The sequence below is a fragment of the Acanthisitta chloris genome, unplaced genomic scaffold (assembly GCF_000695815.1).
Source record: "Acanthisitta chloris isolate BGI_N310 unplaced genomic scaffold, ASM69581v1 scaffold25374, whole genome shotgun sequence".
In the NCBI taxonomy this organism is placed as follows: domain Eukaryota; kingdom Metazoa; phylum Chordata; class Aves; order Passeriformes; family Acanthisittidae; genus Acanthisitta; species Acanthisitta chloris.
Window position 1 is genome coordinate 10892 of NW_008669148.1, and position 16888 is coordinate 27779.

The 16888-nt window shown below is 42.1% G+C and overlaps 1 protein-coding gene across 1 annotated transcript in view; it reads right to left on the minus strand.

The window, feature by feature from the left end:
• The window catches only part of TWSG1 (twisted gastrulation BMP signaling modulator 1), a 20583-nt gene extending 4917 nt beyond the window's left edge, over positions 1-15666 (minus strand). Inside the window, exons 1-3 of the mRNA XM_009073216.1 lie at positions 15502-15666; positions 7572-7671; positions 3542-3808 (exon numbers count right to left, since the gene is read on the minus strand). Of these exons, the coding sequence (XP_009071464.1) occupies positions 3542-3808; positions 7572-7671; positions 15502-15624 (490 nt within the window). The 5' untranslated portion in view covers positions 15625-15666. The remainder of the gene's footprint in view (positions 1-3541; positions 3809-7571; positions 7672-15501) is intronic.
• Between the last annotated feature and the right edge of the window lie 1222 nt (positions 15667-16888).

A 16888-nucleotide genomic window follows, 5' to 3' on the forward strand; every position in this document is an offset into this window, starting at 1 on the left:
ATCAACTGAGATAACCAGTTACCTTTGGACAAGTCGATTTTACGTCAGTCAAAACTTATAAAAAATAAAAATTTAAAATTATATAATCTTCCAAGAATACCTACAGAGGTAGATGCCACTTTACTGGATTTCTAGCTCGCCTGACTTGCCCTGGGAGGGAGCAGAAGTGCAGAGCAGACACCATCCCCTGTGTCACCAGGCAGTGCAATTCAGAAACCCTTAACTGCACCACAGATTTTGTTTCATCCATTGCCAAAAGATTATCTAGTTCCCCTCTCGCTCTCGCCAACATCCTGTCATCATCTGAAACAACTCAGCTTATTTAAACATCTGAACTCGCAGTTTGGAGCTCTGAGGGTATCAGCTAAGAGTAAAGCAAAAAGAATAAAGTACAAATGTAGCACTAGATTAACAATCAGTGCAATCCTCTCTGAAGCAGCAGCTCAAGTGCCAGAAACAACTGATACAAAGAACTACAGCAGCTCCAGCAGCGTACGCATAACTTTGGCAACTATAAAACATTAAAAGCCAGTTCACAGGAGGAAAAGGAAGACACTCATTAGGAAAATAACTGGGAAGTTCAAGGCCTGGCAGCTGGGCTCACAGTGGGCTGGGGCGAGAAAGGAATGCTTTATATCCCACCGCACCCCACCTCCTCCTCCCCCCGGATCTGCAGACACCCTCTCGGGGCTAGTGGCTTCATGCCACTCAGGCACAAAGCTCCTGGGCTCCCAGGGCTGGTGCTGCTTTTCCTGGCACTCATCCAGAACTGCATCGAGCAAGTCTGGCATCCTGGACCAGCTTAATGGCAATCCCTGCATGAACATGTGTTGAAATTAAAATCAGAGCTGTGTTCCACAAGGGGTATTTGTAAGCAGAGCCTTTAGAAATGCTGAGGTGTGTTCCAGAAAAATACTGTCTCCCTATCAAAATCTACCTCTCATTAGCCTCTCTCCCTTCACCGGCAATGCAATAGGCTGCTGCCAGCACACCATGCTGGAGTGAAGCATGCAAGGAGCCACAGAAGAGCCATGAAATGGAGGAGGCACAGCACTGTAAAGAAAACATAAAGCATCTGTGTTCCTGCTCACAGGAATATTCTTTCAAATCCCTGATTGTCACAGCCCTGAAGACAACTGCTTAGTGAGCCACCTTAAGGACATCTCCCTTTGCAAGATCTGCCCTTAAGCCTAGCAGTATTTTGGGGGAGAAAGAAAGGGTAAGGAGATGGTCTCAGTTTCTCCCAGTGCAGGCCATGCTTGTGTCTATTGCCACTGAGCACACACATACACATGCACAGACCGACCCCCTCTTTCAGCAGTTCTGCTAACACTTGCTTGTTAAATCAGTGACCTGATTGTGTGACAGAACTTTGATGGGCAGGAGCCATCAGACTCCAGCAACTTCCTAGGCTCCCTCGCTGTGTCCCTGACCTGCTGCTGACCTACTACCTTTTGGTTTGTTTTCCTCAATGAACTAATCAAAATCATATTAAAACCAATGCCACCCCATGGCTCACACAACATCCAACACAGGAGGTACAATTCCCCAGTTGCCCTTGCTTCCACCATAATAAACATCAGTTGACCAAGGCCAGCAGCTAACTTTTCACCTTCTCTGTTCTCAATGCTTAAATCATCCATGTTTTTACAAGCAAAGTTTAATATGACTTCAGGAGAAGCAGAGCACTAGTCTGCATGGTGACCAAGAAAAGAGAGACTCCTCAACAGGCTGACATATTTAGATACTTAAAGTATAGGATGTGGAAAGTAATTTTCTACCTTTTCCAGTTCTTCACCAGTCACTAAGATGGAGGAGGCATACCCAATGATTACAAGAGTAGCTCTGACATTTATTTCTGTTCTAAGTGTCTGCTGAGGCCTGAAAGCCAGTGGCATTTGGTAACTATTTCCAAATATAACTAACTGTTGTTTTTGGACTGTCATCATTCCAGGGAAAGCTCTCTCAACCTAATCTCTAATACATCCTTACTAAATGAAATGAAGGAGTCTTTTGACTAAGAAAATTGCAGTGTTATGTATTTGCCGGTGTTGTTAAACTCAAAACTGCTCCACACCCTTGAGATGCAATTCAAATTCCAAGTTTAATCCAACACTATCATTAGCCTATCCTGTTGGTATGGTGGTAAAGGACTGTCAGGGAACAGCCATCTGGGCTGCAGTACCGAAGTACAGTGGGATATATTCAAGACTGTACTAAACATAATATTTTTCCCCAAGGATAATTTACAGCCTTAAATGCTGTAGTGTTTGCACACAGGGCCTTTTGTGGCTTGCCATTTCACATGGCTTTCTGCATCATTCTCATAACGGCGAGCAAGCGTTTTAGTAACGTCAAAGGCACATGAACGAGTCGCTTTCTGACCATCTGGTTTCCCAGTTCTGGAATTAATTTATTTTTTTAACCAAAGGAAATTAGAAAAGTTGCCATTACTGTTCCATTTAATCAACAGCAGCTCTGCTCAGAAACGCAACTAGGTCAAATGTTCACGCTGGCACGGAACAGCAGTGTGTCCATCAATTAGGGCATCTTTGATTGATATAAGAGCCATCACAACAGCAACATACAGGGTTACGGATATTTAAGGTGTGTGTTGGGAAGGAAGCAAGGCATTAATTGCACTAATAAAACAAATCAGATGCTCTTTCCCCCCCTATTAAGCAGCAATTTCACTATGAACTGTTTATGAGATTCTTTTAAGTCTGATGTAATGATTTGCAGGGGAAAATGTTTCAGGTTTAGTATGGAAACCAAGAAGCAGAGAGTATTTTTCTTATGCCACTGCTGACCACATCAAACTTCTCATCCTCTCCCTGCCCCAGTAAACAATATTCACAAGTCTGTTCTCTAAACTGAAGGTGAGACTATCAAAAACTTCCTATCAAGTAAGAGAAATGAGTCTGTAAGTTGAACCCCCATTGCATATTTTCAAATTGTCAGTGCCTTATCTTCCTCAACATAAAGAGAGATCTTCAGAAGCTTACTTATGTTTATTAATCCTGTATTTCCTACAAACCATCCTTCTAAAGATTTCAAGTTATGCCAGCTCAGATGAAAGAAACAAACAAGTACTCTGGATACAACAGCTTACGGCATGTGTCTTTCTCCAACTTCTGCAGCCATGTGTTTCAGCTGCCTATCTCTGCACCCATACATGATTTGGATTCAGTTTTTGGTCTGTCCTGTCTCCTAAGCTACACGTAACTACTTCTATGTCAAAGAACATACTGTGCCAGCACACATGAAATAACATGAACAAACTGCCTCATGCCACAGGAGGAATTATAAACTCATATGGTTCAGTGGCTCCTATGATCATCCGTCACTTTAACATCATCTTCCACGTTCCACAACATTTTTGCCTCACTCCTTTTATGCCATGCTCAAAATTAGGCTAAACCTTTCACACCTTTTTATGGGAAAAGAAGCAGCAGGCACAGAGAAGCACAGAATATGCACTGAGAAAGCTCCTGGAGGAGATGAGAGGAAATACTAGGAATTTAGACACTACACTCATTACCTTTGTCACTAGAGTAAGGTGTGTGGACATTGTTGTTTGGAACAGAGACATTCTGATGCTGTGGCTGGTTCACTGTTTCTAAAAAGGAAACGAGGTTCTCATGGTGCGACAGTTCTTCTGCCACAGGGAAGGAAACAATATTCCAGTTCAGCTGAGTATCTCCTTCTGTCAGTGCCCGGAAAAGGGAAGGAATTGGTTCATGCAACTCCTCGACAGTGCTCTTGGATGTTGGAGGTGTGTCACTGTAATTGCGAGGATTGCACATACCTGTAGAGGAATGAAACAGAAAGTTATATGAAACTCCCTAAACAATTCCTCCTGAAACAGGCAGGAGTAGTTAGAAAATTAAAATTGAGGGGTTTCTGCTGAGCAGAACAGAACCCTTTGACATATATCCCACTCTTAGCCCAATTGCAGCAGGATGACCTTTCTGTAACAGCAGGTTTCAGATCTCTCAGACTTCCACAAAACACACCTGTGACCTCATCTAAATAGCACTTTGCTTCCCTCTTTGTGCTAGCATTACAGTTTAGAAAATAAGGAGTTCAATGGAAGGTTTGTTTTCCCTGGAAGAAGAGACAAAGCACAGTATAATCAATACTAGCATAAATGTGGAGTGAAAGCTCAGGGCTGAACGAAGGTAGTGTCTTGACAAATCCTGAGGTACATGAAATTTTGATCACAATTCAAGTATTCCACCTCATCACTGCAGCACAGCACTAGATCTTTTCAGTCTGCCAGAGATGTGAAGATCACTATCAGGAGGGAGCATGAGTCTGAGCTACTTTAATTTTGTAGAGACAGCCAAGATGAACTTTGTTTTGCTACTTAGCTGTAGCGGCCACTACATGCAAAATGTTTCTTTCTAGGTCATCTCTTCCTTACTTTTCAACATCTTCTGCCTTCTCTTGTTTTGAAACCTTGTAATCTCTTTTTGCTTTGCCAATTCCTACAAAATGTCTTTTTGTGATATGCAATGCCAGTGCCAGTGTTTCATTAACTGTTTAAACACCAGCATTTATTACTAGGAATGAAACTGAAGGGTATCTTGATTTAATCCAAACATTGAAACAAAGGAGATTAGAAAGAAATGTTGTATGGGCATAGGTATCTAAACTCAGGAGCCATGAAACACTATTAGAAGTCACCTGGCAAGAGACAAACAAATCCATTTTCCTCATGTACATCTGGATATCATTTTGGGTAGTTTCACAACTACAGTTTTAGACAGCTACAGCTGCAAAGCACACCAATTCTTGAACTATGAAAGTGATATGGGACATAAATGTTCCAAGTCTACCTGCCCCACACAACTAGAGAAGCATTTCCTGCCCCACAGATACATTTGGACTCCAGCTTCAGAAATAATTGTGCTTGACTGGAGCCTTATACAAAACCACAATCTTCTCAACCTAAGCAGATGGATTTCCATAATGAACAAAGCAGAAGTAAGTTTGTCCATGGCAATTAGTGTGAGATCTGGCAAATCTTAAGCAAGTGGTTAGCATTACCAGCATTCAGTAATAGGAACACTACAAGACAGTCTGCTCCTACAAAAAGATGAGTCAAGTACTGGGTAGGAAAGACAATGAGCCTCTCTTACAAATGACAACAGGTCACACTAAAAAATAATTCCACTTATACAAGCATCCTGCTGTAAATTATTATTTTCCTACTCCTCTCAACTAGGTTTGTTCTTCATGAACCTTCCCAGACTTAACAACTTAAATAAAAATTTTCTATCCCTGCATTATCGCCTTTTACTAAGTACTAATTTTAACCATACTTTAGTAAGCACTGTATTAACCACACAATTGTAATAAAGGATGCCCAGATGAAAATCAATTAGGAAGCTATCAAACTAGGTAAGAGTTTTGTACAGATACATCAAAGGATGCATAATTTAGTTGATGTCATTGTATTAATGTTGTGAAACAGAAACAAGTGAGCCTTTCTAGAGGGCCCCTCTGCCAGACTGGGTTCAGAAAACAAATTTCACTGACAAGAAGGACACGCGGGAAAAAATAACATCAAGATTGTTTATTAAAATCCTGCAGAATGTGTACAGGTTTATGTGCATATCAATGCAATATGAAAATACTGTCTTCAGTATTTTCTGAAATATGGTACCAAGAAACCATTCACAAAAAAGAAAATGGGCTATTGAAATGATGGAAGCAGACAAACCTTTACTTAAGGGACTAGAAGAGTTTAACACAAAGGAAAGAGGGACCTGCTGCTGTTCTCTCTCCTCCAGTGTCTTTTTCCCTGTCAGAGAAGGGAGAGAATATCCCCACAGAACATCGGGGCATCAACTGAGCACCCATAAAGTTACTGCTGGAGGGTAGGAGGCAATTCCTGACCTCAGGGCAGACATGACCTGAAAGACATGATGACTCATCTCCTTTTACATTAGACATGATCAGCTTATAAAGGAACTTAAGTATCAGCTCAAGTATCAGCAAAGAACTGTCTCTAGGTAGCCAAGTAAGGCATGCACTCCTATTTCCTCGTTTGAATAAGGCTACAGCAAGAATGACCCTACACTGAAGACTTCTCTGGCCCATGCCATAGAACCAACAAGGACCGAGGCACCCACAGGACCATCAGCAAACATTTTAGTTTACACAGTACTGGGAAACTGAACTTGAAACCGTGTTAACTCCTCTCCTGGATAACACTATGGGAAAGAGCAGGATGACAGTGGGCCATCTGCAAATTTATAAAAAAATGTGTGGACTTCACTTGTTTTCTTCACAATCCCAAGAGGCAGGTTCTTCCTCTCCCCAGAGGAGATCAGCACACTATGCCTTGTCTTCTACAGCAGATAATCATTCTAAACTAGGGGAGTGACCTACTGTTCTACTCCTCACACCTATGACTGAATATGACAACAGTACACTTTATGAAAAACAAGAAGACATTGGAAGGGCAAAGAGGATGATGAAAAAAAAAGGATATATGTGTGTATATACATATATATATTTCACTTTTCAAGGAGCCCAAGATCAAACAGAAAAAAAATAAACTCTAAGGCCTGTTTCTAAATGTATCCTCCACAGGTGCAGGGGCTGAAAATACCTTATGCCACGGAGAAGAATCACACATGCACAGGACCATGCCACTCCACTGCTCACTGAAAGGCAGTAAAGCACGGGTAAGCCAGCCTGAACCAACCAATAAAGGATGACAGAAAACCAATTCACGGCATGATGGAACAGGAGAAGCAATGGACTGCACTGGAAATGGGTGTTTTCACAAATTCACAAATGCAGGGAGCTGAGAGCAGGTACAACAGTCAAAATGTTTCATCCCTTTCATGGAAGCCAGGATTTTGAATGGCAGCACAGGGAGACTTACAGCAACCACAGGAAGGTGAAGCTTTCATTATATTTAAAACAAGCGACAGAACTAGAATACGTCCTCCTTAAGAAGGGGCAGCATTCACTTGCAAAGATCTGGGCACTCTGAACACCACCTGTTAGTAGTAATGTGTTCTTGTTAAGACTATCATCTAATCCTACAGTAAGTACTTGTATGCTTCTTTTTTACCCTCCACAAAGAGCCATTTCTGCAAATAAAAGAACGGTGAAAACACTGGGCCATGCATATTTAACTACTGCTCCCAACTCAAACCTAACTCTGTCCTACCTGTCAATACACACTTTACAGGTAGAAACCCTCACATAGCATCTGACCCCACAAAGCAGGTACTGTGTAGTTTCCTCAAGAAGACAATTCAAGAGGGAGTTTTATGTTTGAGAGACAAAATTAATAGCCAGCTGTGATGACATTAACCAAGAAAAACCTGGAGTACTTCCACTCCCCACTCCATAGAGCAGATTCAGCCTTCAAATATTTGGGTCCCCACGGTAATTTGTTCCATACCCACAAAATGAGCTGTAAGATGTTTAAAACACACATTCTGTCCCAATGTATTAGCCCTGTTATAAGATTCTGAGCTCAGCATGTGGCAGGAGAAAGGAAAGTAAAAAGAAAAGAAGAAAATCACCCAAAAATGCAAACTTACCAACACAGTCACAGCACTCATCCCAAAGTGTGCCCAGGCATAGCATGCACTCCTTACAGCAGGAACAGTTCCCTTCCCCAGGGCGGCACTGACACAGCTCCTGGAAACAACAGACACTCGTTACACTGCAGCAGTCCCAGATGTAAAATAACTACACAGCAGAGCAATTCTTCCTTAAGCCGCAACTCAAATTATGGCATTAAAAAAGCTTAGTGCACTAATACAGTGAGTAAATGGTAAAACAGCTCCAGCCAAAGAACCTAACCGAGTTTACAAAAGGACCTTTTGCAAGTTTGTTGTTTTGTTTTTTGGTTTTTTTTTAAAGTGACATTCTAAAGACAATTCTAAAGTCAGCATTTAAAAGAGAAAAAAACCCATTCATGGGAAAGGTGTATGCCCTTCTGTGTATGCCTGAACCTGACTTTTTCCCATCACAACAGGAAACTCGAAGAAGGACGTTTCTTTATATATAAATAGTGAGTGCACATTATAATTTAGCTAAAAAAGAAAGGTACTATAAGCCACATGTTCATACTCAAGATGCACACAATGTCTACCATCACACCTTTGTGTGGATTCTAAAAGGAGCTTACTCAGTTAAGTCGTCTGACCACAGGATTTTCTGCAGCTCTGAATACTTGTTACACATTGCTCTCCATTTGCAATATTAGTGACCAGATTATTTCCCCCTACCCATGTCCAGCTGATTAATTTTTGCTATTATGAAAACAACCCTATGCCTCCTCTCCCCAAATCAACACCTTGGGATACTTCCAAGACTTCTAGAGCTTCTAGAAAGTGACATGGTATACACTCAAATTTTTCTTCAACCATTTTTTTTCTTTGGCCAGAAAGATGGAAAATGCATGGAAGCAAGACAAACCTTTTTCTTCATACTACCCATACCTGAAGGTGCTGGTTAGCAGTCCTGATGGAGACATACACTTGTGGACCTTAAAGCATGGAAATAGCCTATATGGATGAAGGAAATCTAAAACCCAAGTAGTCTCCTTCCCTCGAGTTCAAATCCATACTAGTAACTCCAGTTTGGCCAAAAGACCGTGACTACATGACAATAATACACAGGCTTGAATTACATCATAGTGTGAAACATGGAGAACCAAAAGGCACTTTGGTCATCGTGTCTAAGAATTTGGTTTTGATGACGTCTGTCTAACTATCATGTTACATACAACTGGTGAGAAAACAAAATCCCATTACTGGAAACACTGACCACAGGATCCTTCCCACCCCTGGCTTTACTGGAAAGGCCATTGGCAAATCTCTACTATCACCAGGCTGGGGAGGACATGACGCCTCATCCTCACTTTTTGACCTTGATCTCCAGAGGTAGGAGAGGGACACACTGTGGTGTGGTTGGGGGATGCACATGGATAAGAGGGAAGGGCAGGAACATGGTTTGGTGTGAAATTCTCCTAGCCTGGAGTCACCACACATGGTTCCACCTTAGGTAACCACAGCTGGGTCAGGGACACCACTCCTTATAGGCAGACACCAACATCACCCACATGGTGAAGCTTCTTTCTGAAGCACTCTGGGAAGAAACCAATGCTGCAAAAATCCACTTTTTAAGTAATTCTTTGCTTGCTATTGTTAAGAAGCACCAGGTAGGGGAGAAAGGAGGCGTTTTTATTCCAAATGTCAGGAATGTGCTTGCTAGGCAAGGCAAAGCACCGCTAAGCACCTGATCATGTATGACCCCTGTTCTCTATTTACTCTGCAACATCAGCAACTGCAAATGTCCACATCCTGTTGATTCACACAGGGATCATCCCTCTCTCAAACCAACTCACATGGGTCCACAGAAGACTGAGGAGTGCATTTTAAAGGGTGAGATCTGGTTGGGGACAGGCCTTCAGAGTACAGCAAACAAAGCTACAAGGCTCCCAGTTCTGGAGTAAAACTGAGCAAACCCCAGAATGTGCTGCAGATATGCTATAATGCAGTATAAATCCATTGATTCTTTATTTTTCCATTCACTTCATCACAGATCCAAATCTTCTGGACATAAGCAAAGAAACAAAATTCAGCAGATATTGCTTGTGCTTCATATTGATTTGGACAGGCTAGATAGATGGGCCAAGACCAGTGGTATGAGGTTCAACAAGACCAAGTGCTGGGTCCTACACTTTGGCCACAACAACCCCATGCAGAGATACAGGCTGGGGGCAGAGTGGTTGGAAAGTTGTGACCAGTGGGAAAGGACCTGGGAGTGCTGGTTGACAGCGGCTGAACATGAGGCAGCAGTGTGCCCAGGTGGCCAAGAATGACATTCTGGCCTGTATCAGAAATGGTGTGGCCAGCAGTGATTGTCCCCCTGTACTCAGCACTGATAAGGCCACACCTCGAATCCTGTGTCCAGTTCTGGGCCCCTCACTTGAAGAAGAACATTGAGATGCTGGAGCTTGTCCAGAGAAGGATAACAAAGCTGGTGAAGGTTCTAGAGCACAAATCCTATGGGGATAGGCTGAGGGAGCTGCAGGTGCTTAGCCTGGAGAAGAGGAGGCTCAGGGGTGACCTTATCACTCTCTATGACTACCTGAAAGGAGGTTGTAACCAGGTGGGGTCAGACTCTTCTCCCAAGTAACTAGTGACGGGACGAGGACATAGTCTCAAGCTGTGCCAGGGGAGGTTCAGGTTGGACATTAGGAGGAATTTCTTCACAGAAAGAGGTGTCAATCATTGGAATGGACTGCCCAGGGAGGTGGTAGACTCACCGTCCCTGAAAATGTTCAATAAATGACTGGACATGGTATTTAATGTCTAGTTGATAAGGCAGTGATCAGGCAAATGTTGGACTCGATGACCTCAGAGGTCTTTTCCAACCTAATTGAGTCTGTGATTCCGTAATGCTGAGAAATGCTGCTGCCTCCACAGTTTAATGTGAACTGTTTGCCTGAGAGTGAACTCCTGCTCAAAACTTATGAACAGTACCTATTTCTATGATGTTTCCAAACAAAAGATGAAAAACAGGCTCATTAATGATATATACAAAAAGTTTTCCACAAGAGGAGACAGCACAAACGTAGAAAGATGACTTATGTGCACATTTCTAAAATATTTATCTTACTGTTTAATAAACAGATTGTGTCAGCCTTCAGAATAAAAGGCCTGAATAAACCAACTTTAAAACCAACCATGAGTACAGTACTGTTACTGCAGTCAGAGAATATTATTAATACATATTAGCATTAAAAATATCCTATTTATTTATTCTTCAACTGCAAAACTGGGCAAACAACTTTACACTTATTAAAGACACCAACAAGCCAGGACGTGGGAAGAGGCAACTCTCCGTAAACTATTATACATAATGTGTGAATTGAAGCCAGAAAATTCACTAAACTTAAGTTGTTTGGGTTTTATCAAAGCGTATTCTCAGAGAATTAAATATAACCTTAAATTCTGCACTTGCAACGTATTCACAAAACATTCTGCTTAGCATCAGTATGTATAAGCACTGTCTTGGGGATAGCATAGTTACATCTACCAGTATCTTAACAGGTTTGATTTTACAGGAAGGGCTTATAAGCAATGTAATTTTTTTTTATTGTTTTGGGGAGGTTTAACTATTATGTATTTATTTTAAACTTGGAGGAGAGGAGGGAAGAAAGAAAAACCTAATTAATTAGCCTTCTGCTACTTCAGGGCAATGACTGTATGTTTTTCCATAGATGTGTTTGCACATAGATGGTTTCCTTAACCACTTTTGAGTTGTTCTGCCTGACTCATCCACACTAGATACTTGTACAGGATACATCTTTTTAAAAGAATGCTTACATGGACGTGGGTGAAGCAAGGCAGAATGAGAAACGTTCCTTGTTGATAGCTGGGGGTGGTGAGGCGTCAGTGGAAGAAAATATTACTCATAAGTCAACTTGGCAACTTCCCAAGCTGAACTACTGAAGGTGCATCGGAGAATGTCTTTTGCTAGGCAAGAAATAAGCCTCACGGTCTAAAAATACAGCTTTAAATAGGAAGCAGGCATGTTTGTACAACAAAGATACTTCTGCTCCAGAGAACAAACAAAGATTTTTACAAGATATTTAACATCTGCTTTTTTTTCAAAGCTTTCTTGAAACAACAGAGACTATTTTCTTGGTGCAGGGAGAAGCAGGACCTGAAGGCATCAGAAACATCTCTGCAAATTGGAAGGAGGAGTGAAAGAAAAAGAGCTAGCTCCTTTTTTCCTTGAAGAGTTTAATAACAGAAATCTGGAAGCAAACCAGCCAGAACTGTTTTGCTAACCCAACTGCATTACGTACTGCAGCTACAACACGAACACTGAGAGTAATTTTTAGATACCTAAGCCCTGAAGTTAAGGAGTGGCATTTATTTCATACCACAGGGCTAAAAAGTCTTGGAAATCCTTTCGAGCTGACAAGTTTGTACACAAGATTAACAGGAGGCAAAGAAGACAAAGACGAAAAGATATTTTACTTGGAAAGATACCACACCAGCTGAGGTGGCTGCAGGTATAATAGAGTTCAGGAGAGAAAATCCTGTGTTCACTGCAAAACAACCCCTCCTTTAGAAGGATCAGAAATCCATGCCTGAATTATAACACCATTGATTTCCTACACATGGCGGTAGCTTAAAGAACTGTTGCAGATGAGACATCAAAGCTCAACTTCCAGCCCAACACGGACGTATCAGCCCAGCCTGACTCCTGCAGGTAGCTTTGTGCTGCAAGAGCCAGCTTGGGACTCGCCTCAAACCCATTTGCTATGAACAATTGTGGGAACGTCTCATCCTAGAAGTTTCTGCCTTCAAGGACTTCCTCCATGTTGCAAGGACACAATATACGCCTCCACTCCACCCAGCGAGCGTAACTGGCCTTCTCATCTCCTCCACACATGGAAACATCAAAACAACCCATGCATCCAAGTCAACAACAGATGTGCTAGAATAAATACTGCAACGTGCACGCTGTGTGCAATCAGGGCTCAGGAGCCCACCTGAAAAGCACAGCAACAGCCAGTTATTGACTCCAATGCCCCAATCCCAGAGACATGGGAAGGAGCCACATCCAGAGCCTTCAAGGGAACTAATTTTGTGGACCCACTCTCTACATTCCCAAGCCTTACGCACAACTCCTTCAACAGCTACAGGAAACCACAAAGTTTCTTTGCGAAGGCTGAGCTAACACAGAGAGATACCCCAAGCCATCTTCTTATAGGTCTTTGCTTACAGAAAAAACCAAGAAGCACCAATGAAGTTAGAGCCTCAAGATGTAAAAGGAAAGCTGAATGCATGTGAGTTGTTGATCTCATGCACTGTTCTGGATCTAACAAAATAAATATTTATGTAGGGACCACCCTTAAGCAGAGCAGCTCCTAAGGAGTGGCAGTAATGACCATACTGACTTCTAGCCGTGCTGGCAAAAATATTTATGCATACAGATGACAAGCATTCACAATCTCTTTGCTTCCCCAGTTGTCTCCAAGTGACATTATCTCAGTTTCAAGACATGGATTTTGCCGAACTTGAACAGTGATAAAAATCGGTGAGGGAAAAATGTCATGCGATAGTCAAGCAAAGTCACTTAACACAGTGTTTATTTTTAAGTTCAGATTTCTCCAGAAGAGTTCAGAGGGGAAAAAACCCCACAGGGATATACTCTACTTGCATACCTACCCAGGAAATAACTTCACATAACTTCAGTGTTGCTTCTGCCGCAACACTGATAAAGATTAAAACAAAACAAAAAACCTCAAGAAGAAAGATGACAATTGCTTTAAGTCAAAGCTTTAGAATACTTCATATCCACAATCAGACTAATCTGACCTGATCTGTTCTTCCATGAAGAATGAATACTGACTGGTAAGTCAGGCCCATTTGCAGGAAGACAGCAGCCAGACAGTGGAAATGAACAGTGTGATTCCCCTGTGATTGTACACAACTCACACATCCTAGGCTACTTTAGGGTCTCAGAGAATTGCATTTGATTTTGATTTTAGGGAAATGCTTTATAAAGGGTGTCCACATCACCTGTACAAACTAAGAGAGAACACAGCTACCACAAGTAAAGCAGTTCAGTGTGCCCTCTGCATGCTATAGAGTTGGGTTGTGCTGCTACAGAGGTGCCAACATAATCCAAGGAAAGCAGAGTTGTGTGAGCCACCTCTGTGCAATGCTGAACCTCAGCCATTTATTGGCACCTGAGTAAGGAGTGCAGTAGCATTAACTACACTTCCCCTGGGCTGTACTCTATTCTGACTAGCTCATAAAAATAAAGGTTAAATGCTGGCTGTCTCAAGCTTGACTTGACAAAAGGTGATTACTTGGGAAGGAGATGTCTGTGCTTTCCTGGATGGTGGACTCTATTGGTGCACCAGAAAAGGAAGCACTACATCTTCCCTGTTCTTCCTTTTGCTTACAGAAAAACAAGCAGCACTCCAACAGCTTTCTGGACCAACATCCAGCATCAGGACCAACAGCTTTCCCCTGAATCAACAAATCTTTACCACTGCATTTACTTCTAATTGCCTCATACATACAATGCCACAATTAGCACACACAGTTACTTCTTAAAGGCTTCAATCCTAGAGATGATTTTAAAAAATGCAGCAGAAGGAACTTAGAAATGCATCAGTTTGTCACAGTGCACAAGGCCCAACATGCCAGCAAAACCACTGGTGTTCTGTTTGACAAGGTAAAAATCAGAAGCCTCTTTCTTGGTCCCATATTTAACAACTCCCCACACTGTGGCAGGTCTATACGAAGCAGCAATTTCTTATTTTTGTTTCAAAGTAATGGCAATGCAGAAGCCTGAAAGATGACAGTTCAGCCTACAGTCAGTCTTCACTCCCGGGATGGATTTGTGAATCTGGCAAGTATTTTTATTTGTAAACCTGACAAATTTTTTATGCAAGTCAATGCAATAAAGTAAACATGGAAATGCGTCAGGCCACTTCTGCATCTCTTTTCAGGCAGTGACCATGCGTTTACAGTAAGCAAACTCACATGTTACTGCCATATGACATTTGCGCTCTCTGCTATTGCCTTTCCAATCTACAAAGAGGCAGAAAGGAACAGTTTCTTTTAAAGAAGCTGCAGCTGATCACATGATGCCTCCTTTTTTTCAATCTGGAGTCAAGAAGAGTGCTCAACATGCCATTAGTGAATAAATACCTGGTAGTTACCAGAACTGCTTGCCATTTTGCTAGAAAAGGCCCTTTTGTTCTGTTGCACACAGTACTTCAACTTCTGCTCTAAGAAAAGCAGCCTGTTCTCAGTCTGTTTCTTTCTCTGCAGACAGACAGGCAGTGAGTCAAAAGAAGCATCTAGATTTAACATCCACTCCCTACCAGTTCAAGTTGTAAGCATTCGGTTCAGTTTTGAGGCATCTTTTAACTGACTCTACAAACCTGTTGTTATGGAGAGCATCAGGCATCAGCTACTGACCCTCTGCCTGAGATTTAAGAAAGTGGAGAAGCTGCAAGTTAAGGGGAACATCTCAGGTGATACAGGAAGACTGTAAGAATGCTTGAACTTCTGGTATTGCAGATATTTTATAAAAGAACAAGTGTTGCTCACAGAAACCCTTCTAGTACCCTCCTGCTTCAAACTGCTACTTGTTCATAGTATCACTAGTAACAACAAAGACACTGAAAACTAACAGTGTAACTGGTAGTGGCTTCTACACTACAAGTGGCAGTCATAATCCCCAGCCTGAAAAAGTTTCCATTAAAAAAGTGAAACGTGCCCATATAAGCATGCACTTAGTGTTATCTATAAAATGGTTGTTAATCTCCTTTTATACTTGGAGGAGACCAAATCAGCCTCCTTAAAGAGACCCTACTCAACACAAAGTATCGGTTATTTGTATCACTGGATCTTTTAAAGACACAGCTTCAGAACTGCTTCTTAAACACTCAAAAGCAAAGAAAGGAAACAGGACTCGTACCTGTATCAGGCATTTACTGACGTCGCTAGCACAGAGAGCCTTATTGCAGCCTGCTGACCACTGGATCCACAGGAGGAACAGAAGGACAGTGACTGTGGGTGCTGTGATGTACTGTGACCTCATGTTTCCTGCAGGTGAGCAATTTGCACAAGTACTTCAGCCAGCACTGAAATGAAAACCAGCAGCTGAAAAAGGCTATTGGAACACAAGTTAAATCCTACTTCCCTTCCCCCTTGCAATTTCTTCTATAAAAATGAACATTAGAAAAAAGAATAGGTTAAATTGGGGTGCTTAACCAGAAACCAAGCCCCTCCTCCTCCAGCCAACTTGTTTATCCAAAGTTTTCTGCTATTGCACCTTTGGATTAAAACTGCAATAAACTTAACACAAACAGTCTCGAGTTTGCAATACCAAATATGATACCCTATAAACAGTGACGATAAAAAAAATGCCGCAGATGAGAAAACCCAGCAATGAAGACCTAATTCCATAAATCAGATTGGTTTCATGCAGTATCTCCTCAGGCTAAAGGTACACACAGGTGTCCAGGACCAAAGCCATACAGCAACCTCTTAAAACGAGGTAAGTTGCCCTGTCATCTTTAATGCAGGCAGGCAGTTGTTTTCATACAAGCAGTTAAGATGCCGCACAGGCTTTCAACTCAATCACAAAGTTATTAACTTCTGAGTTTTTTTAAAAAATACAGACACCAACATTTAAAACAAAAGAAAAAAAAAAAAAAAAAAAGGACTTTGAACAACATAACTTTCAAGAGCCACACAAGCGACTGAAGTCAAGCGGAGACGACGAGCATCTGCTACTTCAAACGGACAGAGGAGCGGGGCTTGTTCAAAGCATTCCACCTTTCTCCCTCTGTGCAAGCCCAGCCTGTCGGCAGGTGGGATTTGTGACAAACACACCGCGATTAGCGGCGTGCCACTGAACCCTTCCTTGTGCTTAGCATGTGAACGCAATCAAAAGAGGGCCCTACTGCACTAGGCACTGTACCAATATATAATAAAAGGCAGCCCATGTTTGGGCAAGCTTACAGTGAGCCTGTATTGTTCTCCTAAGAGAGAAAAAATGCTAATGGGGCACTGGATTTCTTTCTTTTGGTATCGAGAAATGTTTTCCTGTTTTATGAACTGAAAAAACACAACACTCTCAATGAGCAATATCCAAACATAAAAAAGTAGAAAAGCAAGCCAAGATGTAAAGAAAGCACGATCAGGACATTTAAAGTCTGCGTCCGATTAGGTCTTTCTTACAATGGTTATTGAACGCCTGTAAATCTGGCTGTGCCGGGCACACTGCCATCCCTACCCATGCACGGCCGGGGGACCCCCTGCCAGGCCCGGGGAACGCGGGACCTTCCCCCTGCGCGGGG